The following is a 22693-nucleotide window of genomic DNA, read 5'->3' as shown; positions in this document are numbered from 1 at the left end:
GTTCCGCTGCAAAAGGGCTGGCACCGCGGGTCCGAGAAGCCCCCGGTCGGCCGTGCGGCGGAGTTTCCATTGTGCGGCCGTGCGACTGGCCGAGAAACGCGCGCGCGCGCACACGAACACACACACCCTCCCTCGCACACGCGGAACCGGCTGGGCCAGGGGAGGGAGGAGGAGGGTGACGTAGCGTCCCATGGCGTCACATTGACGTCTCGCATTCCAGGCACTCTATGGAGAGGCCGCTAGGGCTCCTGTGGCATAAATGACGTGCCGAGAGAGCGAGCGAACGCGCAGCCGGGAGAGCGGAGTCTCCTGCCTCCCGCCCCCCACCCCTCCAGCTCCTGCTCCTCCTCCGCTCCCCATACACAGACGCGCTCACACCCGCTCCCTCACTCGCACACACAGACACAAGCGCGCACACACGCTCCGCACACACACTTCGCTCTCCCGCGCGCTCACACCCCTCTTGACCTGAGCCCTTGCTGGTGCAGCGCGGCGTCGCAGCCGGACGACCCTCCCGGGCTCACTTTGCAACGCTGACGGTGCCGGCAGTGGCCGTGGAGGTGGCAACAGCGGCGGCATCCTCCCCCTTGGTCACAGCTCGAGCCAGGACGCCCGCGGAACCTCTCGGCTGTGCTCTCCCATGAGTCGGGATCGCAGCATCCCCTACCAGCCGCTCACCGCCTCCGGGAGCCGCTGGGCTTGTACACCGCAGCCCTTCCGGGACAGCAGCTGTGACTCCCCCCCAGTGCAGATTTCGGGACAGCTCTCTAGAAACTCGCTCTAAAGACGGAACCGCCACAGCACTCAAGTACGTATGAGATTCGCCCAGTTAATAAGGGGACTTGGCTAAAAAAGTTGGCTTGTTGGGAAGCGTCGCTCCTGAAATTGACAACTTTGAGTGTGGGGTTCCCTCCCTGACCTTGCCGCCCGGCTCCGGCTTTGCTAGCCCAGCGGCCCGTAGGTTCTGATCTGAAACTTTTCCCCTGTAGTGGGCCCGCGGGGGTCTCTGGAGCTCGTGGGATTCCTCCCCCACTCGAAGAGGCGAAAAGCCTCTAACAAAGAGGAGGACCGGGATTTGTGCTATAGCGGCTCCAGCGATGTAATTCAGGGTATTTCGGCTCTAGTTGTCATGGTAATGATGCTCTCGGCGGCGGCGGCGGCAGGGAGTTGCAGCTCCGGTGATGAACGGCAGTAATTTTCCTGCCTTTTAAGTAGGATTGAAAATAGGAGCTCTGGTGGGTCCAAGAAAATGTTCCTAATGGTGGCACCGAGCTGGTTCTCTGGAAGGAAGCTTGGGAGGGAAGGGCCTAGGCAGCCGCGGCCGGAGTTTGCAGAGGCACTCGGAGGACCTCAGGAAAGAGGGCGTAATTGTAGGAATGTGGCTTATTGTATTGAAATGAGCCTGGGGTTCCACTAGGCACGTCTGCCTGGCGTCTCTGACATGCCGGTTTACACTTTTCCCTTAGGAGGTAAATCGGGTGTAATTGGCGACTCCCGCGCGCTGACACGTGTGGGGACGGTGTCCCTCTCCTCTGGACCTTGGTTCGGTGTGGGAAAGGCATGCTTTACTTTTTCACTGACAGAACTCGCGCTTTCGGAGAAGTTGCTCCGAGTGTTTTACTCTTAGTAGAAAGGAAAGTTCTCGGTGGTGAGACGAAAGCGGTCATGCGAGCGCAGTCTGCGGAGACTGACTTCCAAAGGCACCTATCCAACCTGTTGGAAGCCTCGGAGCAGAGGCGAGGAAGAACGCATTTGTCCCTTGATTTCCAAAAACGTTCTTGGAGATTGCCTTTTATTTATTTATGCGTCCGGATTCTCCAGAGCGAAGAGCTGCGAGGAGTTAGTAATCAGAAATGTCGGGCTGTGATCCCAGGGCCTTGCGGTGCCGGGAGAGAAGTACAGGGAGCCGTCAGTCATTCCATCACGAGTCCAATGCCGGATCTCCTTTTCCCACAACGGCGAAATATTTTATAGAACCAAGCTGGGGAAAGTAAAAGCTGCCCAACGTGGCTAATGGGCACAATGAATGAAGTTACTTTATTCGAGTTATTTTCGCTGAACCAGATGCTGGCAGAGTTATTATCAAAGGCTCCTTAGGCCACAGCAACCTCCACTCCCGCTCCGCCCCCACGCTCGGCACCCACCCACCCCGTTCCCTGGGACCGTGCGCTCACAGAAATTCTTCCCCGCGGTTTGTCTCGTCTCCCTCGGTCTTTCTGAGAATCTCAGTCTTTCCCTTTCTGTCAGTCTCTCCTTCGCTGCTCTTGCCCCCGCCCAACCTCCGCCCCCGCTCCCCAGGGTTGGAAACTCCGCAGAGGAGCCCGGGTCACAATGGTGCGTTTCACGGTTTTCTCCACACACTTCACCACGGGGAGGGGAACATGGGGGTGTTCCTTTCGTCTGCCCACGAGAAAGAAAGGGGCTTTGACAGAGGTAGTTATTTCTTACTAATTTACAACCCCAAGGCTCTGTGCTCCTGGCCCCGGCGGCCGCAAGCCGGAGCGGCGGAACGTGTTTCCAGGCGCTGAGGCTTTGCCTAGGTAACCGGTCGTTTGTGGGGCGGAGAGAGCGGCGGGGCGCTGGGCTGGGCTGGAGGAAAGGTAGTGTGGGTCCCTCCCGCGAACGCTGGGCGCTCGAGGGGAACTCCTTCGTTGGGGAGAGGCGGTCCCCGCCCACCCGAGTTCAGAGGCCTCCCCTCAGAGAACGACTCTGCTTGAAAGGCCCTCGGGGAATACAGGACGGGATTGCGGGCACCCACTGAAGGGGCTGGTGGGGGATTGCTAGAGACCCCCATTGAAGATGCGGGGAGACGGGAAGCACACGCTACAGCCGTGGGAAGATCCGCTTCTACCCGCTCTACAGCGAGCGCAAGCTTTCCGTCGGAGCAGCTCTGGCTGGGGCTGGGGGTGGCAAGGTAATCCCCCATTTCCTGGCCATCGAGGGTTTCCTGGGCCTGGGGGCTCCGAGTCCCTTTCTCTCTTCCTGCAGGCAAGCCCCGGGCCCAGGGGCGCCAGGAGACGACCCTCACGGCCCCGCGCACCTCAGAGGTTTTTGGCTTGGTTTGATTTGGGGGTTTTTCGATACATGTTCCCACTCTTCGAGCTGCGCCCACCCCGGGCAAAGGGGGCGCTATAGGCCGGAGTTTGGGGCACCCAGTTCCTTCCCTGAGGCCTGCTGAGCTGCGCTTTCAGCTACAAAGTTTCGCTGAGGCTGTGCGCTGAGACGCTGGTCCCGGAGCCGCGGTGGGCGCCCTCAGGAATGTGCCCCCTCTAGGCCGCTGGGTGTCCGGGAGTCTCCAAGCGGCCCACCCTCGAAGACACCGCCCTCTGGGTACAGGGGACCTGCCTTCGCCCGCCCCATCAGCCGCGAACGCCATCCGCTTCGTCCCCTTGCTTCCAGCGCCAGGCTTCTCTTCGCTGTGCCCTTTTGTTTGCTTGACCCCTGGCCCTTGAAACTCGCGGCTAATAGAAGCGAAGCTCCATTAGCATTTAGAATGAAAAGCGCAGACTTTCTTAATTCCTTGGGGCATTCATGCATTCGTTCCGGACCTTGTGCATTTCCTATGCAACGTGTAAAATTTGTATTTGAGGGATGGGGGCGGGCGGAGTTGGAAAATGGCTTTTTTCCGCTGGTGAACACTCACTGACCCCCGTATTCCGGCGGAGCTCATTCTTCAAGTGTTCTGCTTTCTTCGGTTTTCCTGACTTCGCAAGCTCGGAATCAATTGTGGGGGCAGAGAGATCAATTTCTGGGCGATAACAGGCTGCACGTTTTTTAGCCTCGGTTCCAGTGCCACAAAATAGTGGTAGGCGCGGTGGGTTCGTACAACCTTTCCTCGGCTTCCCCAAGGCTGTGTGATGCTTTTTGCCCAGGGGGACTCCTGTACCATTAATCACCCTTAATTTTATGATAATTCTTTGTAATTAATGTAGCATTTCTAGAGGTTGCCAACCAATTCCCCCAGTCCCCAATGCGCCCAGCCCGGGTCGTAGTGACCCATCCTGGTCTCACTGTGACCTATGTCCTCTCTCCCCGTGCCTGTAGAGCCCACTGCGGAAGAGCGCAGCCCGGCAAGCCCGGGCCCTGAGCCTGGACCCTCAGCGGTGCCGGGTAGCACTGCCGGCGCTTCACCTCACCGGACGTCCGCTGCTCCTACACTCTCAGCCTCCGCTGGAGAGACCCCCAGCCCCACCATTCAGCGCGCAAGATACCCTCCAGGTAGGTCCGAAGGCACGACCCTTTTCTCCTCCCTGGCCGAGGGAAGTGGGTGGGGGAACCACACACTCGGCGGGCAGCGTGGTCGACCTGCCCAGTGCCAGGACAGTGACTGCTGGCCGCGAATTTCACAACACAGGTGGCTTCCTCACGGGAAGCTCCTCTGTATACCACACCCTGTTGCTACTGAGTGGAGCAGCCAAATTAAATGAAGCTTGCATTGCTCAAAATTAATTTTCCTAAGAGAAATACAAATACACCAATAGATTAGGGTATTTTACACATTTTTATTTCATTTTTGCTCTTCTTTTATAGCCAGTGTACACATGTAAGAGTTATGGAATCACTTAGAGCAATACTGAGCATTTTCATTTATATAAAACCCAAATCATTTGGGTGCAGAAGTTTGGATGACTGAAGCTGGGAGGGAAAGAGAAAAGCATTTGAGCTGAAAACCAAAGAGTAAATTTGAGTTTGGCGAAAGAACAGATTGCACGTTTGGTTTGTACCACCTCTTTACAAATTTGTTAAAGGAATACTAGGTGCCAAGCCTGTGTGGGCACAATAGATAATGCAGATAAATAGAATACAATCCCAGCAAGCTCATCTTCTAGAGAGAAACCTCAGAAAGACACAAATAAGAGCAATAGGAAGGGACTGGCCGGAAAGAATGACAGAAAAGACTAAGGGAGAAATCCTAGAGGTGCTGAAGGGAGAAGGAGAATAGATGAAAGATCAGGCAGTGTTCTTTCTTTTAAATGATTAGCCTTTCATTTCATCCCAGCAACTGGACAGCAAGATAAGTAACTGGACTTCAAACTAGTGAGTGTATTTTTAAGGCCCTGCTTGTTAAAGAAAAGCTTGAACTGGCCTCTCCTCATCACTGCTTCTTCCAACAGGCCCTCATCACCTTTTTTCAAGTCAAGATTTCATCCCATACATGCATGACTCAATCAGATTTGGAAATGTGGGTAAGAGAAAGATGTCAAAGGAAATGTGAAGTATTCACTTCTCTATTAGTCACACCTTTTACACCATAGACTCCAAAGAGGCGTTAAGCACCTGGTTTTCCTTTGGCTCAGAAAAACCAACCACCAGAAACCGCCGTTTTTTTTTTTTTTTTTTTTTTTTTTTACCATTTATATTTAGCCATAAAGAAAGGAAAATAATTAGATAAATCATCCACAACATCTAATAATTCTCAGAGCCTTCTCACTCAGTTCAGTCTCTCTGAACAATAGTAAGCACCCTGGATACCAGCCACTTTGGGGGCAACATAGTCAAACTGGCAGAGAAATCAAGTCTATTCAGAAACTGCTTTTTTCTTTATCAGGGGTACTAATTCTAGTGTCATAAGGAAATACCTATACTAACTTGCCTATTATAATAGTTATAAACTTATCACAAAACAGCCACTGATTTGTTTTATTAGTTAGAATTGGGATATATGTGTGTATATATATATAAATATGGGTGGGTGTTTTGTTGCAGCTGCTGATCTTTTTCTTTGCAGATGGTATAAACTCCCCCGAGTCCATTTCCTGGGCCTATGTCCCCACCTAGCTGACTGAAGTTATCAACAGGGGTCCAGTTTGTGCAGGCTGCTAGCCCTATTGGAGGATTGGGGAGGGGGTGGGAGAAAGCAACCACAACGTGTGTGGGCAGCCTCAATTGGCACTCATAAAATGTTAGAATGTCAACTCTCTCCCTTGGCCACTAAATCTCTCACAGGGTAGCTTTTTTTGACTAACTCAGGTTTACAAATCAGTATGTGTGCCTTGGGGGACCAATGGCCTCTTTCCCCCCAAATAAACCGCTGGCTTTCTCTTTGTCCTCCTAGGTTATAGCTGAGGAGGCCACTCCAGTTAATTTACAGGACTCAAAGCCTCTTTTTAAAAACATCTCTGAGCTTATGAGGAAAGACTTCAAGTTTCCCAAATCTGGTAGAGGACAGGACAAGGGACGGAAGATAGGTACAGAGGTCCACAGGAGGTCAGGTTTTGGCACCCCTTTGTCAAGAATTCAGCTTCCTTACTAGGGATGAAGTAAATAAGTGTGGGGCTTTGTGTCTGTGCTACCAGGAGGAGGACAGGATGACACTTCCTCTCTATTTCCCAGATTAGAGAACAGTGAACTCAGTGCTGCCTGTTGGCTAGAAAACAAGTGTTAACTTGCTTCTGAGAGACCCTTTTCTCGGTCCCTGCAGATATGCCCTGCGTCCAAGCCCAATATAGCCCTTCGCCTCCAGGTTCCAGTTATGCTGCGCAGACATACAGCTCGGAATACACCACGGAGATCATGAACCCCGACTACACCAAGCTGACCATGGACCTCGGCAGCACTGAGATCACGGCTACGGCCACCACGTCCCTGCCCAGCATCAGTACCTTCGTGGAGGGCTACTCTAGCAGCTACGAACTCAAGCCCTCCTGTGTGTACCAAATGCAGCGGCCCTTGATCAAAGTGGAGGAGGGGCGGGCGCCCAGCTACCACCACCATCACCACCACCACCACCACCACCACCACCATCACCAGCAGCAGCATCAGCAGCCATCCATTCCTCCCGCCTCCAGCCCGGAGGACGAGGTGCTCCCCAGCACCTCCATGTACTTCAAACAGTCCCCACCGTCCACCCCCACCACGCCGGCCTTCCCCCCGCAGGCGGGGGCGCTATGGGACGACGCGCTGCCCTCGGCGCCCGGCTGCATTGCGCCCGGCCCGCTGCTGGACCCGCCGATGAAGGCGGTGCCTACGGTGGCCGGCGCGCGCTTCCCGCTCTTCCACTTCAAGCCCTCGCCGCCGCACCCCCCCGCGCCCAGCCCGGCTGGCGGCCACCACCTCGGCTACGACCCGACGGCCGCCGCCGCGCTCAGCCTGCCTCTGGGAGCCGCAGCCGCCGCGGGCAGCCAGGTCGCCGCGCTGGAGGGCCACCCGTACGGGCTGCCGCTGGCCAAGAGAGCGGCCCCGCTGGCCTTCCCGCCTCTGGGCCTCACGCCCTCTCCTACCGCGTCCAGCCTGCTGGGCGAGAGTCCCAGCCTGCCGTCGCCGCCCAACAGGAGCTCGTCGTCCGGCGAGGGCACGTGTGCAGTGTGCGGGGACAACGCCGCCTGCCAGCACTACGGCGTGCGCACCTGCGAGGGCTGCAAGGGCTTCTTCAAGGTGAGCGCTCGCCATCCCCTCCCCTCCGCACCCAGACCCCTCAATGAAGGGAGCTTCTAAGTGGGTGTAGGAGCATCCTTGTTCTTCCCTGTTTGAGAGCTGTAATCAGTGCATCGTGCTTTATTGCAGCCCTTCCTAGCACCTTCACATCCATTTTCTCAGGGACTTGCTACTGAGGTCCATGTACAGCAGGCCACCCCAGACGGACTCCGGGAGGTCCGTGAACCTCCTGGCCGGACACTGCCCTATCAACATTTTTTCTGGAGAGCTTTTAGCAGAGTCTTAAAAGGACCTGTGCTTTTAGCAGAGTCTTAAAAGGACCTGTGACTTCGAAAATGCAAAAACCTCATTGCTTTGTCTGTCCATCCAGGGTGTCTGAGGGGATAGGGTGTGCGTACCAAGCCCTGGACATTTGTGTCTCATTTAATCCTTACAGTAAGAGCTGGGGCTGTAGAGTCAGACACATCCAAGATTGAATTCTGGCCACTCACTAGCTATTTTTAGTAACAGTGTTTTAAAGGTAGATATTAATTATCCTTGTTTTGTAGATGAGGATGTTGAGGTTTGAAGAAGTTAATCAGCTGCCTCAGGACACACCTTCAGAGAAGGGAGATGGAGGCAGGGTACCAACCCATGTTTGTGTGACCCCAAAGTCCACTCCCTTTTCACAGTTCTGCAGCTCTGGGAGACAGGGACAACTGTCTTCTTCTGTGGAAAGAGGCAGCTCTTTCCATAGAAGATAGAACTTGGGGTCTTGTGTCCTCTAGGAACCTTTCCCTCCCTCTGTACCACATACGGTGCCAGGTGTAGACATAGTTCATTCCCTCATAGGCCTAACGGAGAAATTTTCCAATGGGAGGGCCATCAGCCTGCCCCATATTTTGCCCACGAGGAAGCTGAGGCCTGGAGCGGTGAAGCCTTATGCAGGCTGTAAGCAGTGATTTAGCTGCCCATGAGATGTTTCCAGCTGATTTCCCCTGACTCCGGAATTCAGTGTTATTTCTGCCACTTAGGGAAAAGACCTTGCTCTTTTGCTGTGCTACCTTTTGCTATTGACTCCCAGACTTTATCAGACACTTACTTCTGTGCCATCCTTCTCACTCCCCACCCCACTGGCCATTATTTCAGTCATTTACAAACCCACACAAATTATTCCCTATCCTCTAGTGCTGGACAGGGTAGAGAGAAAGAGGAAGCGGGATGCTGATTGGGTAACTTGGATTTGGGCGGCCAATAGGATATATCTGTGAGCACACCAGAATTGGAGAGAGAAGATTCAAATAGAAGACCTTGATCTTCCACCTTCCAGTTGTATCATGTTGGGCATGACGCTTCATTCTAGGCCTGTTTCCATATCAGTGAATAAAACTCAGAGAAGGGCTGTGTATTCAATGAGATGAAATATATATGAAAGCGCTTTATAATCTTTAAAGGGCTATACAAATAGTTCATTATTAAACAAAAGCTATAAAGTATTTGTAAAAATGCACATTTGTGGAGGGATATACATAGCAACAAGCAACAGTTATTTTTGATCTTCAGATACTAATCATATCACTACTTGAATTCTACAGATAAACGAGAAAATGTTTGTGGAAAGACTGCAATATGTTAAGTGCCATACAGATATTTGGGATTATGATGTTTTAAATGCAGAATCTTGGTTATTTTATTTTATTTTATTTTTTAGCCACTGAGTTTAGCCATTTTTTGTCTTAACTACTCAAGCTTTATCAGAGCTACTTTCAAGTAACTGCATTCCTTTAGCAGATTTGATTTTTACAGGATTTCAGTGGAAAATGCTGAAGGACAGTGAAACTGGCAGCAGAAGGGGGAAAAGACAAAAACAAGAATTATGAATAATCTACAAATATAATTATCCCTAAATAATTGAGAGTTGACCAAAATACCAGAGTGGTAATACATTCTGAGTCTAGAAATGTCATTTAAGTGTTCCCCAACAGCTTCCCTTTTCTGCAGCAATCCCTTGAAAACAAATCTATACTTGAAAGGGTGGGGGCAAGATGGGGGAGAACCACCCCACAGATCTGTTAATTAAGGGAACGGGAGCAGGTTTTACCCAGTGGCTTTCTACCATTAAATTGAGTTCTTTAAAAATGTGACATGAAGTGCAGTTAATGATAGGAATTCGGTGATTGAACCGTAACGATCTCTCCCTGTCCTTAAACTGTGCACACACACAAATGTAGGGAAGGCTTCAGGTTATTGGGAAAATATATACCTGAAGCAAAATGCCATCAGCATTCAAATTGGCATACAGCCTTGAGGATGATGGCAAGAAATAGAGTGTTAGAAATTACTGCATGTTCAATGAAAGCTTTATTCAGGAAATACACGTTTCCTACCCTTACAGACTGCTAAGAATTTAAATGCTGGAACCTCAGAAGTATGCCTGTGTTTCAGAATTTTGCATTTTAAACTAAAATCACGTACTATGGCGGGGGAGACATGTCTTAGACTTGAGATAGGTTGACTTTGTTACATTAAGTTTTATATAAGCAATCTAGAAACTATCCCCTAAAATGAAATTAAAAGGTAACAGGGTAAAACTGAAACATGGGGGTTGAGAATGACTGAAAGTAAAGGTTGAAAGCAAATCTAGATATTTGAACACAAAATAGATCATGAAGCCCAAGTTACCTGGATTTATTTTCTTTTTTTTTTTAATGCAGCCCAGGCTTCCAAAATAAATTTCAACTTTCTGCTCTATTTGGAGTTGTATAGATCCAGGTAATTTCTGAATAGTTTCACCCTAACTGGTAAAAATACATTCATTTGCGTAAATGTTTTCAATTTAAAAAGCAAGCATTTGTTTAAATTTGGAGGATGAAATATGTTTATTTCTCCATGTGTCATTTCCAAATTATATGGATTCTGAAAAATGCAACATCATTCTTCTATCCAAGCTTAAGTTTTATTATGTTTTTTACAATATGGTTATTGAGTCTGTCAATAGACATTTATGAAATGACCTATTAATAGGAATTTTCACTGAAAATATATGGCTCTCATATATCTTTCTTTGTCTCTTTTTTTTTTTTTTTTTGTCTCTTGAGGTTTTTTGTTTTCTTCCTTGGATATAATAATGCTTTGTAATAACTACTTTTAAGATTTTGCTTTGAAAAATCAGGAATGGACTGTTTATCATATATGGTCTTTAAAGATAAAATAAGCTATACAGGTTAAGTGAATTTTTCTGCATTAAAATATTATTTCCTATATGTTTTAATTAGAAAAATCCTGATTTTGCTTTTTATGATTTCATCTCTGTTGGGTAACAAAGCCAGTTACTGTGATATTTGACTTACAATAGTGATAGCAAACAAAGTACATCCCAGATAATTTTGATTTTATTTTAATAAGGTCAGCAATAATCAGGGGAGTGGAACAAGTAGAAAATTGTTCCCAAAGGGATATTAAAAGTGGAGATAATCTAATTCTCCAAGGTATGATATGTTGACCTGGTAATTTCAGATATGATTTTATCATTCAGAGTTGGGTGTCTCCTGAGACTTGCTTTAGAACAATCTGAGATGATTTTCATTGTCAGCAGCTAACACTAATAAAATTGTTTTTCCTGCAGGCTAGCGTGTTAGGAAATTAAATTTATCGAATTATACGAATTGCACTGTCGCTTTTCACATTGTAATTAAAATACATCTTGTCAGGTCCTACCTCTTTCCAGAAACTATCAGTTGACTATCTTGTATTATATTTTCTCAGAGAACAGTGCAGAAAAATGCAAAATATGTTTGCCTGGCAAATAAAAACTGCCCAGTAGACAAGAGACGTCGAAACCGATGTCAGTACTGTCGATTTCAGAAGTGTCTCAGTGTTGGAATGGTAAAAGAAGGTATGGATATAATACTTTTTACGCAGTTTGCTTATACATATTCTCAGAAATCACTGAAAAAAGTTAATATTTACATTGGGATGGTGACTTTTACTAGTTCCTTTTTCCTTTCAACATTTTATTTTTATCATATATATCTACATTTTAAAATAACTGAGGACTATTTATTCTAATTTCTCAAAATTAATAGAGGACTTGTATACATACATCTTTGTTCTATTTAAGAAGGAGACTTTTAGGGCTAATTCATTACCAAATGTAAATATGGGTGGCTTTTATGCTGCTTGTTTCAACTCTCATGAAATCATTGTGTGAATATTATTCCAAACTTATTACCACTTTTAAACGGTTGGTCTCATTAATGATTGCTCAACTGTAATGTGTTTTTATTCCTTTTTGTGATTTATTTTCATTCAGTCCATAATCTTTGAGGATTGTTTTCTTTGTCTCTTTTGGCATCAGTTGTCCGTACAGATAGTCTGAAAGGGAGGAGAGGTCGTCTGCCTTCCAAACCAAAGAGCCCATTACAACAGGAACCTTCTCAGCCCTCTCCACCTTCTCCTCCAATCTGCATGATGAATGCCCTTGTCCGAGCTTTAACAGACTCAACACCCAGAGATCTTGATTATTCCAGAGTAAGTTTTATGATTTCCTACTTTCAAATGAATGATCAGGGTCTCTTATTTATGGCTACTAGTAATAAGAGTTGATTGAATGATTTTGTATCTGGCATCATGTTAGACACTTTTCATACTTTTTCTATATTTCTCGCTTCATTTAGCAATTCAATGCATCCATTTCACCAAATAATTTTTGCCTTATTGAATCTCTAAATGCCTTAACAAATGACCCTGACAGTGCTGCACCTGTCATACACATTGTTGCAGGATTCCTGGTGGTTGTGCCAATGAAAATCTGCACAGGCGAACTACAATTCGTAGATTTCTCTCATGATCTAGACAAAGTGACTACTGTTTTTTTTCATATTGTGTTCAAACTATCTGGGTGAGCCTCAAGTTATTCTTAAGCAGTTTATCCAATTGCATCAGCATTGATTGAGCTGGTGCTTATTTAGAGGGATTAGACCATTGGTGGAGAGGAGCGAGCTCTGGCTGTGACATCAGATGTCAGGAGGACTCGGAAGAAACACCACCTCTGCTGTTTCCTGCCTGTGTCACCTGGTTCCTGCTTTTGGCTCTCTCCTACCTACAGTGGAGATGATTACAATATTTAACCTCAGAGGGGTGTTCTGAACACCAGTCGCACAAGAATGATGGTTGTGAAAACGTTTTTAAGACCATAAATGATTGGTGTTGTTATAGTTAAGTCAACCAAAACATATCAACATTTTTATTTCCTATGGGATATAGTAAAATCCCATCAGTCTGAACCCTGCAAATTCCTCAAAATTTGGATAACACAGAGAAGAACCATGAGAAAGGATTTTCTGAGCAAATGAATAAACAGCTCTGTAAGGCAATTTCTTTAAAGGACTTAGAAAAGCAAAATTCTAGCAAAACAGGGTCTCAATGACTAGGGAAGGGAAGGAAAAAAATATCACAATTATTGAGCAGTTTCTATATGCTAGACATTGTGGTACATTATCTCATTTAATCCTTTAAACCACCATGAACTGTAGGCATCATTATCCCTCCTACTTGAAGAAACAAAACAAAACAAAACAAAAAACAACACCTTAGAAATACAGCTTGCACTCAGATAAAGAAATATCAGTCCAGAGGCCCCCAGTCGGTTGATCTGTCTTGGTAGCTACTACCAAACTGCCCTCTCCAGGTCTAATCAGTGTTTCAAGCTTCTGGCTGAATGACTGGCAAACAGTGTGTGTCCCTGCTATGTGCCCTTCTCTTAGGTTGCAGTGTTGATAGAAATGATTAGTGTACCTGCTGTGATCCTCTTTCCCTCTTCCCCACCCTCATTATAGGCTGTGAAGCCTCCTGTCTGCACCTGATCACAAAACATCATATGAGAAGCATGGTAGATCCTTAGCATCAAAGGTTGAGGACTCTTATTCTGATTATAAGTAGTGGCTCTTGACTACAATCAAATCTCAAATAATAGTGTAAGAGAATAAAGCAGAATAATAAAACTAAGTTAACAGTTTAGGCTTCTTTGGAATCATGCGGGCCTAGATGACAATCCCAACACTGTCATTTACTAGCTAAGTGACCTTGAGCAACTGATTACACCTTTTGATTGCTCAGTTTTTCATCTGTGTTGTGGGGTAATAGTAATATCTACTTCCTGGGGTTGTTTGTGAAGATTAATTACAATTATACTTGTCAAAGCTGTAGCGCAGTGCCCTGTATGTTATTTCCTTGGCCAAACTTTCTTACTCTGCCATTTGTTGAGTGTCCTAATAAGCACGAACACTACACATTAGGTATCATGCAGAACACTCTTGAGGTAAGTATTATGATCTCTGTTTCACAGATAAGGAAATTTAAACTGGGAGAAGCTAAAGCGTTGACTTGCCCAAGGTCACTGAACTAATATGCAGCAGAGACAGAATTAGGAGCCAAGTATATTAGGAGCCAAGTGTATTGAACCTAAAATCTGTGCTCCTAAATACCAGCCTTCATTGCCTCTCTACTTCCAGTGAGAGTAGGTGCTAGAAAAGTATGCAGGAATGAAGAGTTCTCCTCCCAGAAGCACCCTGGCCTCTCCATATGCAGTTCATCTGAATTAGTGAAGCTTCTTAGCACTGCCTAGGCTAAGGCTATAGCACGCAATCTGACATTCTTCCAGGGCATTTGAAAGCACAATAGATGGCCACTTCAGATAATTTAGGCCTCAAAAGTGATTTTTTGGCCCCAAATTATCCAATTATGAGTCTACATGGCCTAATTAGTTATTCAATGGCAAACCTTTCCCAGCACTTTGAGTTGTCCCAGCTGGGAACTGTCTCCACACTGAAAAATCAATCTAGTATGTTTGCTTGCCTCTGCACCATTCAGTCTGTTAGTCTAGAGTCATCATCCTCATCAACAAACATTTATCCAATTTAATTGTTAGCTTTGTCCAAAATAGCAGATTGACCATGCCAGAGTCTAGGTCACATTGGTACTACCTTTGGGGCCTGGCTCAATTTTGCAAAGCATATTTATTTTAATTGCATTATTTTGGAATCAGGTTGAACCTCATAACTTGGATTCCCCTGCTTTTAGATAGCATTACACAATTATCAAAAATTGGACCCAAATCAACTAAATTAAAAGACTTTTTAAAAATACAGTGAGTTTTCATCAAAAACTTGGATGAAAGCATAGGAGCATGCTGATCACATTTGCAAATGACAGAAACCTGGGAGGGATCGCTAATATGATGGATGTCAGTATCAACATTCAGAGTGATCTCGACAGGTTGGAACAGGAAGGGCTGAAACCATCACAAAGAAAGTTAACAAAAATAAATGTGAAGCTCGGCATTTAGAATTTAAACAAATGGGAGAGCCTTGGCTTGTCAGTGGTTCATGTTAAGAAGATCTGGGGAGTTTATTCCATATACACTCAAAATGAACCAACAAAGAACGTGTGTGGTAGAAGGAAGGGATGCCACATTACCTTCAGCTGCAGTAGTAGAAGTATGGGACCAGACCCAAGTTGATGATGGTTGCATGGACTCTGTCCTGTCAGACTGTACTTCACAGATTGAGTTCAGTTCTAAGCTGGGATTTACTGTTTCTGGGAACTTGTAATGAATGACTGGGGGAAATGGAAATATGTAGGCAGGAAGGGAAAAGATTTGGTGAAATTGGGTCACTCTTTTGCCCTGTGGCAAAAAGAACTATTCTCCCAAAGACAGATCTGGAGAGAGAAGGAGGGGGGCCTCTTCCCACTCACTTGTATGATAACAAGTGTTGACCATAGTAGCTGCTGTGGAAGTGTGAGTTCATCAACACAAGGAGTAATTAAGGTAGTTTTAGTTTTAGCTTTTTTGGGAACCCCCATACTGTTTTCCATAATGGCTATACTAATTTACATTCTCATCAGCAGTATATGAGTGCTCCTCTTTCTCTGCATCCTCACCAGCATTTATTTTTTGTCTTTTTAATCATAATCATTCTAACTGGGATGAGGTGATATGTCCTTGTGGTTTGGATTTGCATCTTCCTGTTGATTTGTGATGTTGAGCATTTTTAAACATACTTGTTGGCTATTTCTATGTCTTGTTTTGAAAAATGTCTATTTAGGTTTTTTACCTATATTTTAAATAGATTATTTTTTTCTGCTATTGAGTTGAATTCCTTATATCTTCTGATTATTAATCCATTGTCGGATGGATAGTTTGCAAATATTTTCTCCCGTTCTGTAGTATTTCACTTTCTAAATTGTTTCCTTTGCTGACCCTCACATATATTCTTACATAATTTCACTAAGGCTCTAGGTCTGTGTGGTATTATTTATGGTTTGAGTAATTTTCTTAATACTGTCATTCACTGAAATTCAATTTTCATAATACCTTCCTTCTTAAAGTTTTACATATACAAATTCATAGAACTGGAGTGACCTTGAGATCATCTAAACCAAGTCTCATATTTTCAGAAAAGTAAATTACGGCTTAAAGGGGTTAACTGGCTTGCCTAATGTCGGTGACAGAGCAGAAGACAAAATCCAGATCTCATCACTCAAAGTAATATGTTTCTATTTGATCATACTGTCACTTCTATTTAATGACAATTTATTATATTTTTGAACATATAAACTTTATTAAATATTTTTAAATTACAATAATGGTAATATATTTCCATAGGGTTTTTTTTTAAAGGCAAACCATTTACAAGTGGATAAAATGAAAATCGAAAGTCTCTGTTTCATTTATAGCTGCCTGATCCCACTCCTTAGCAGCATTTTAGTGTGTATCCATAATTTATTACATTATAAATAAGAATTTTCCCTGCCAACTTTGAGAGTTGATTTGAGCCCTACAATTTATTAAAGATGCTAGCTTCCCCCAGTGAGTCAGGTCAATAGAGAAAGGAGGAAATGTGTTGCCAGCCCAGTATGTTTTAATCTTCATGTACTAGCATGTGTTCCTTTAAGGTAGTAAGTGAGCAGTTTTCTCCATTTGTGGAAATGGGAGGTGGAGGGGTTTTGTTCCAAGTCACAGAGGAAATGAATGTTTTAGAGGCCAGAAAGAGCTCCTGAGTTCTGTGAAGCGTTCCTGGCTCTGGGACCTTCAGTTCTCCTTTGGGCCAAACTTCTCTCCCTCAGAAGTGAGCTCAGATCATTGTACATCAGTGCAGTCAAAACATGTCACGTTTGATTTGTCTCTCCTCAAAATGTTGCTATTCTCTGCACCACAGTTGCTTTTAATTTAGCCATACAAGTATGTATAGATACTGGGCTTGGCTTCAGAGCCTGCATAATTACTAATGAGAAAACATACTTAGTGTCCTCATTAGTTGATCATTTCAGGTATTTTTCAGCATACTAGGATGGTTTTCTGGTAATCAGTGCCATTTAATGGAGTAACAGACTTGCAAATACAAGAGATACTGCTCAGATAAAACCAGGCACCAGCAAATGGCATTTAAATGTGTTCACAAGATAGCCTATGAAACAATGTGGCTTAAGACACATTAGATCTACAAGGTAAACAGAATGAAGCTGCAAAAAGAGTGGTTTCATGAAGCATCTCAGAAGACCCTCTCAAATTGTTACCAATTCACTAGATGATTTCAGGCCAGTTCCTGCTCCTCTATGGGCCACAGTTACCTGATCCAAATGGTAAAGAGATTAAGCTAAATTCATTCCCATTATCTCCTCCAGCCTTCTCATTCCCTGATATTCTGACCATAATATTAATACCTGCTGTAGTTCCACTATGAATGCAAGTCAGCATTTCCTAAAACATGGTGCCCAGACTGCTGCTACCAGAAAGAGCTGGGGTGTTTGCTTTAAAATGCAGATTCCCAGGCCACACCCACTCAGACATACTGAATTAGGACTGGGAAGAAGGAGAAGCAGGCAAAAATCTGTATTTTAAAAAGTGCCATTGGATGATTCTTTGGCACACTAAGGTTTGAGAACCATCGATATAGTTTATAATAACAACTCCATTTTACCTTGAATTTTCCAGCTTTTCATGGGATTGAGAAGGGATGAGCAATAGAGATAGAAATTTTCCTGAAAGCAATTAATTCATTTAACAAATATTTGTTGAATGGCTGCTAGGTAATAGGCACTGTTCTAGGGCAATGGACACATTGCTGAACAAGACAAAGCCTTTATCCACATGAACCTTACATACCAGTAAAGGAGAAAAAGAGTAAACAAATATACAATTGCAGTGATGTCATTGTGGGAGGAGAGGTGTCTTTTGCTTTTTGCTTTTTGGAGTGGGAGGCATAGAGTTAGATCAGAAAAGAAAAAATTGGGGGGAAAATATATTCATTGCCAATTGTTTTCATTGCCAATTTTTAAAATGTCACTTTTTAAAGTGTAAGAACCTAAGAATATGTATACATAGTTTGACTTATACAGTGATCACATCTAAAATTTTTAGAGCTATAGTTGAGAAAAGTAGCATTGTAGGGGAAGAAAAACGTGTCCTTAGCATAGTCTACATACTTAGCCAAGGCTGAAAGTGAGATCGAGTAAATATTAGATTCCACTCTGCTATTAAAGCCTCACATCACTAATTTCTGAGGGGTGGTGTTTTCCATGAGTCTCACTTAATTTCCACACAAATATCTCATTTGGGGCCTGGGCTATTGCTGAAGTCTGGCTTGTATAGCTGCATTACTGCCATATGAAACACGCAGACCCATTTTAGTTTAAATAATATCCATTGCTGTTGTTTGCAGCTCTAGACTCTCATTCTAGGTGCTTCAGAGAAACCTTCCTTAGGCATTGGCTGTCAGTAAATGTAATACCGTGTCTTTGACTAGTGAGAAAGCCAGAGTTCTGACAGATCAAAATAACGCCTATAAGATGAAAAAAAAAAATTAGTATGAACAGGAAAAAAGTTCATTTAAAAAAATCTTTTTGCATTTGACCTATGTTCGATTGGCATGATCAGTATGCAAATATTTCTAGATTTTCTTTGTCAAACCCCAAACCTACTTAGCCTAGAGACAGAGCAATCAATGTAGGGCAGCAGAGTTGCAGAGCTGGGGGTCCAGTCCTTCGAACTCTAGGACCAGTATTCATTGTTTGAGGTTTTTCTAAACTGGTAGGCCAGGCAGAGAAAAAATCTAAAATGTTTTGTTCCATTCCTTTAAATCTTATGTCCAACAGAGGAGATTTTTCTTTTCCTCCAGCATTGGATGCTGACCCTCCAGTCAGCCCCAAGTTACTGGTGGCTCAGGCTGAATTCACTTTGGCTCCAAAATTCTGAGACTTGGATCAAAACCACTGCAGGTGAACCCTAGAGGATCTGGCTGGAGTCTGGCAGGCCCGGCTGGCTGGCTTTCCTTCTTGCTGGGCTCCATCGGAGAAAAGTACACACACAGGGTGGGCAGGGACTTCACTTCCCTGTGTGCAGGAGGCATGAAATGTGAGCCCAGCAGGGGCAGAAGCCTGCAGAAGACCCTGGGTGAAAGCTACATGCTCTGGTGGATTCTGAACAAATATTGGAAGCAGAGAGATTGTTGAGTTGTGAGCCATGGATTCAGGGGAGTCAGTGCAGGAGGTAGCTGTCAGATCCATTCTCAGGGGAAACTATTCATTCTTTAGTATTTTTCTCTCCATTTAACCCACTGTTTTAAAACAAAATAATGCTGAATCAGTGTCACGTTCTGGGCAATAACATCATACCTGGTGTGATTTAGCAATATTTAGAATCATTTAATGCAAGAGCCAGAAGGAATCTTAGAGATCAGCTAATCCACTTATTCCTGTTCCAGAGGCTGAAACTGACTCGGAGCAGTTAAGTGACTTGTCTAGAACTGCACAGCAAGTCAGTGCAGAGCCTAGACGGGGACCCCATGACATGCTGCTTGGTCCAACATACTTTCCTTTACTCCCACTTATTTGAGAGTTTCACAAGTAGCTCCCTCAGCTTTTGAAAGGGAGGATCTGCCCTGAATTTCATTCTGCTCTTGGAGAGCCTGTGCAATTATTAAATAGATTCATAAATAAGGAGAAAATAAAAAAGAGAAAAGTTAATTCCTTTTTCCCCACTCTCTTCCAGTTAAGAGTCTGTGTGCCGGCTGGGCACAGTGGCTCATGCCTGTAATCCAAGCACTTTGGGAGGCCGAGGCAGGTGGATCACAAGGTCAAGAGATTGAGACCATCCTGTCCAACATGGTGAAACCCTGTCTCTACTAAAAATACAAAAATTAGCTGGGCATGGTGGCGCACACCTGTAGTGCCAGCTACTTGGGAGGCTGAGGCAGGAGAATCGCTTGAACCCGGGAGGTAGAGGTTGCAGTGAGCCAAATCATGCCACTGTACTTCAGCCTGGCAACAGAGCAAGACTCTGTCTCAAAAAAAAAAAAAAAAAAAAAAAAGAGTCTGTGTGCCGGGAGGTAGTGGGAAGTGTCTATGACATAGGATCGTGCCGCCATGCTTCCTTCTCCTGGACTTTGCTCCCATGTTCTAGCACAACAGAATATTCAGGACTTCATAGAATCCTGAGCACTGTGTAGGATTGTTGGGAACAGAGGAGCCACGACTCTAAACTGGACCAGATGTTATAGGATCTTAGAACATAAGGGCTGAAAATCAAAAACTTTCTACTTCAACCCATTCCATTTCATAAATATGGAAGCTGAGGGATGGTGATTATTTCAGACATCATAACTGCTATCAATATCATCACTGCCATTTGTTAATCATGTACGATATATCAGGCCCTTCACATATGTTATCACATTTAATCATCACAACAAAATTTTGAGGAAGGCCAGGCATGGTACACCTGGTAATCCCAGTAGAGACTGTAGGGAGGCGCAGCCAGGCAGATCGCTTAAGCCCAGGAGTTCAAGACCAGCTTAGGCAATGTAGTGAGACACTGCCTTTACAAAAAATAAAAAATAAAAAATTAGATGGGCATGGTGGTTCCTGACTGTGGTCCCAGCTACTCAAGAGGCTGAGGTGGGAGGATCGCTTGAGCCGGGGAAGTCGAGGCTGTAGTGAGCCATGATCACACCACTGCACTCCAGCCTGGTCAACAGAGCAAGACCCTGTCTCAAAAAAAATTTTTTTTTGAGGAAGGTATCCCCATTTTACAGAGTAGAAAACTGAGGTTCAGAACAGTAAAATGATGCTACATTATTTCACATATTAGGGGCCAGAACAAAATTGAGATTAAAGTAGCTGGACTCTCTGATTTTTTCTTTTTCTTTTTTTTCTTTTTTTTTTAGTTATTTAATACTGTTTCTTGGGAAAACACAAAGAAAAAAAGACCCAATTAAATAAGCATCTCATTTCTTCTCACCTAGGTAGCTCCACAGTAAGCACCTAGTTGCTTATTAGCTGTTTCATCTCCAACCAGGTTAGGGTATTACAGCAAACCTAAGCACTCTTCTGACTATTCTTTCATTGAAAAAATATTCAACAATTATTTATTGAGGTATAATTATGTGCCAATCACTCTGCTGTTGACAGAAACATAGGACCAATGAATACATACCTGGAGAGCTCCAGTGAGAGTAAAGCAAAATGCTTTTCAAAGATTTCATAGGCCAGATGCGGTGGCTCATGCCTGTAATCCCAACATGTCAGGAGGCCAAGGTGGGTGGATCACTTGAGGTCAGGCGTTTGAGACCAACTTGGCCAACATGGTGAAGCCCTGTCTCTACTAAAAATACAAAAATTAGCTAGGCATGGTAGCACGTGCCTATAGTCCCAGCTACTCGGGAGGCTGAGGCACTGAATCACTTGAATCCAGGAGGTGGAGGTTTCAGTGAGCCAACATCACACCACTGTACTCCAGCCTGGGCAACAAGCAAGGTATCATCTTGGGAAAAAAAAAAAAAGATTTCATAAACGATCCCACCAGCTAGTAACATCAGACATACTTAACAGCTAGGAGGGGTAAAACTTGAAATCACAGGGTCAGCATAAGTCCTGGCTGTAGCACTGTTGGTTGTGTAACTTGAGAAAATCTCTTAGCTTCTCTGAGCCTCAATTTTCTCATCTGTAAAATAAAGATTAAAATCCTTACCCCATGAGGATCAGTTCAGAAAAGGAATGCAAAATGATGCACAGCCATGTTAATGTGTAGGAAATGATGTGCCTATTTACGTGTTTCTGTGTATCTTAAATCTCTGTGTTGTTGGCTGTCCCTTGATTAGTATCTTGCTGTGTCAGTCTTCCTGTCTGCAGCAGAAAAGTCTTTCCTCCCGTGATTCAAGAAAAACTCTGGTTCTACCTAAATTTCTGAAAGCTGGGTGAAGACTTTATTCCTACTTATATCTTTCTGCTCTTTGGACTCTCTAGATCCATGCTGTCCAATAGACCTCCCCTCAGTGATGGAAATGTTCTATCCCACATTTGGCCACTGAACACTTGAAGTATGGCTAACATGACTGAGGAATTGAATTTTTAATTTCATTTAACTTTTATTAACTTAAATAGCCACAGTCCTGAGTCTGATGGCACACAGCTGCCTGGGTTCTGCCAAAGAGACCTTTTCTTCCACCACTTCCTGGTTTGTTTTATGTCACAGAAATCCATCAACAGCAAGCAAAAATCATTCTTTCTCTTGTTGATTATTTCTGTGATTCCCAAACTTCATTGTATATGAGAATCACCTGGAGATCTTGATTAGACAGTTTGGTGGGCCAGATTAGACAGTTTGGTGGGCCAGGCATTGTTGCCTCATGCCTGTAATCCCAGTACTTCGGGAGGCTGAGATAGAAGAATTGCTTGAGTCTAGGAAATCAAGACCAACCTGAGCAACACAGTGATACTCATCCCCAACCCACGCCACCATTTCTACAAAAAAAAAAATTTTTTTTAGTGTTTGCTGTGACTACCCCCAGAGTTTCTAATTCAGTAGGTTTGTGGTAGGGCCTGAGATTGTCACTTTTTTGTTTGTTTGTTTGTTTTGAGACAGAGTCTCGCCCTGTCACCCATGCTGGAGTGCAATGGCACAATCTTGGCTCACTGCAACTTCCACCTTCCAGGTTCAAGCGATTCTCGTGCCTCAGCCTCCTGAGTAGCTGGGATTACAGGGACATGCCACCACACCCAGCTAATTTTCATATTTTTAGTGGAGATGGGGTTTCACCATGTTGGCCAGGCTGGTCTCGAACTCCTGACCTCAGGGGATTCACCCCCCCCCCCCACCCCCCCCCAGCCTCCCAAAGTGGTAGAATTACAGGCATGAGCCACCACACCAGGCCGAAATTGTCATTTCTAACACATTCCTGGGTGTTGCTGATGCTGCCAGTCTGGAGACCACACTTTGAGAACCACTGGGTTAATTTAGTATCTCATGGGGAGACAGCTGTGCCATAGTGAAATGAGCAGACCC

At 44.8% G+C, this 22693-nt stretch overlaps 1 protein-coding gene across 1 annotated transcript in view; it reads left to right on the top strand.

The window, feature by feature from the left end:
- Nucleotides 1-255: 255 nt before the first annotated feature.
- NR4A3 (nuclear receptor subfamily 4 group A member 3) overlaps nt 256-22693 on the top strand; it is a 43884-nt gene continuing 21446 nt past the window's right edge. The window contains exons 1-5 of the mRNA XM_010374126.2: nt 256-808; nt 4045-4218; nt 6422-7374; nt 11119-11248; nt 11711-11883. Coding sequence (XP_010372428.1) covers nt 6424-7374; nt 11119-11248; nt 11711-11883 — 1254 coding nt within the window. The 5' untranslated portion in view covers nt 256-808; nt 4045-4218; nt 6422-6423. The remainder of the gene's footprint in view (nt 809-4044; nt 4219-6421; nt 7375-11118; nt 11249-11710; nt 11884-22693) is intronic.

This window comes from Rhinopithecus roxellana, chromosome 16 (assembly GCF_007565055.1).
Source record: "Rhinopithecus roxellana isolate Shanxi Qingling chromosome 16, ASM756505v1, whole genome shotgun sequence".
NCBI classification, from domain to species: Eukaryota; Metazoa; Chordata; class Mammalia; order Primates; family Cercopithecidae; genus Rhinopithecus; species Rhinopithecus roxellana.
The sequence above is the reverse complement of the archived record's forward strand: the minus strand, read 5'-3'. Positions and strand labels throughout refer to the sequence as shown.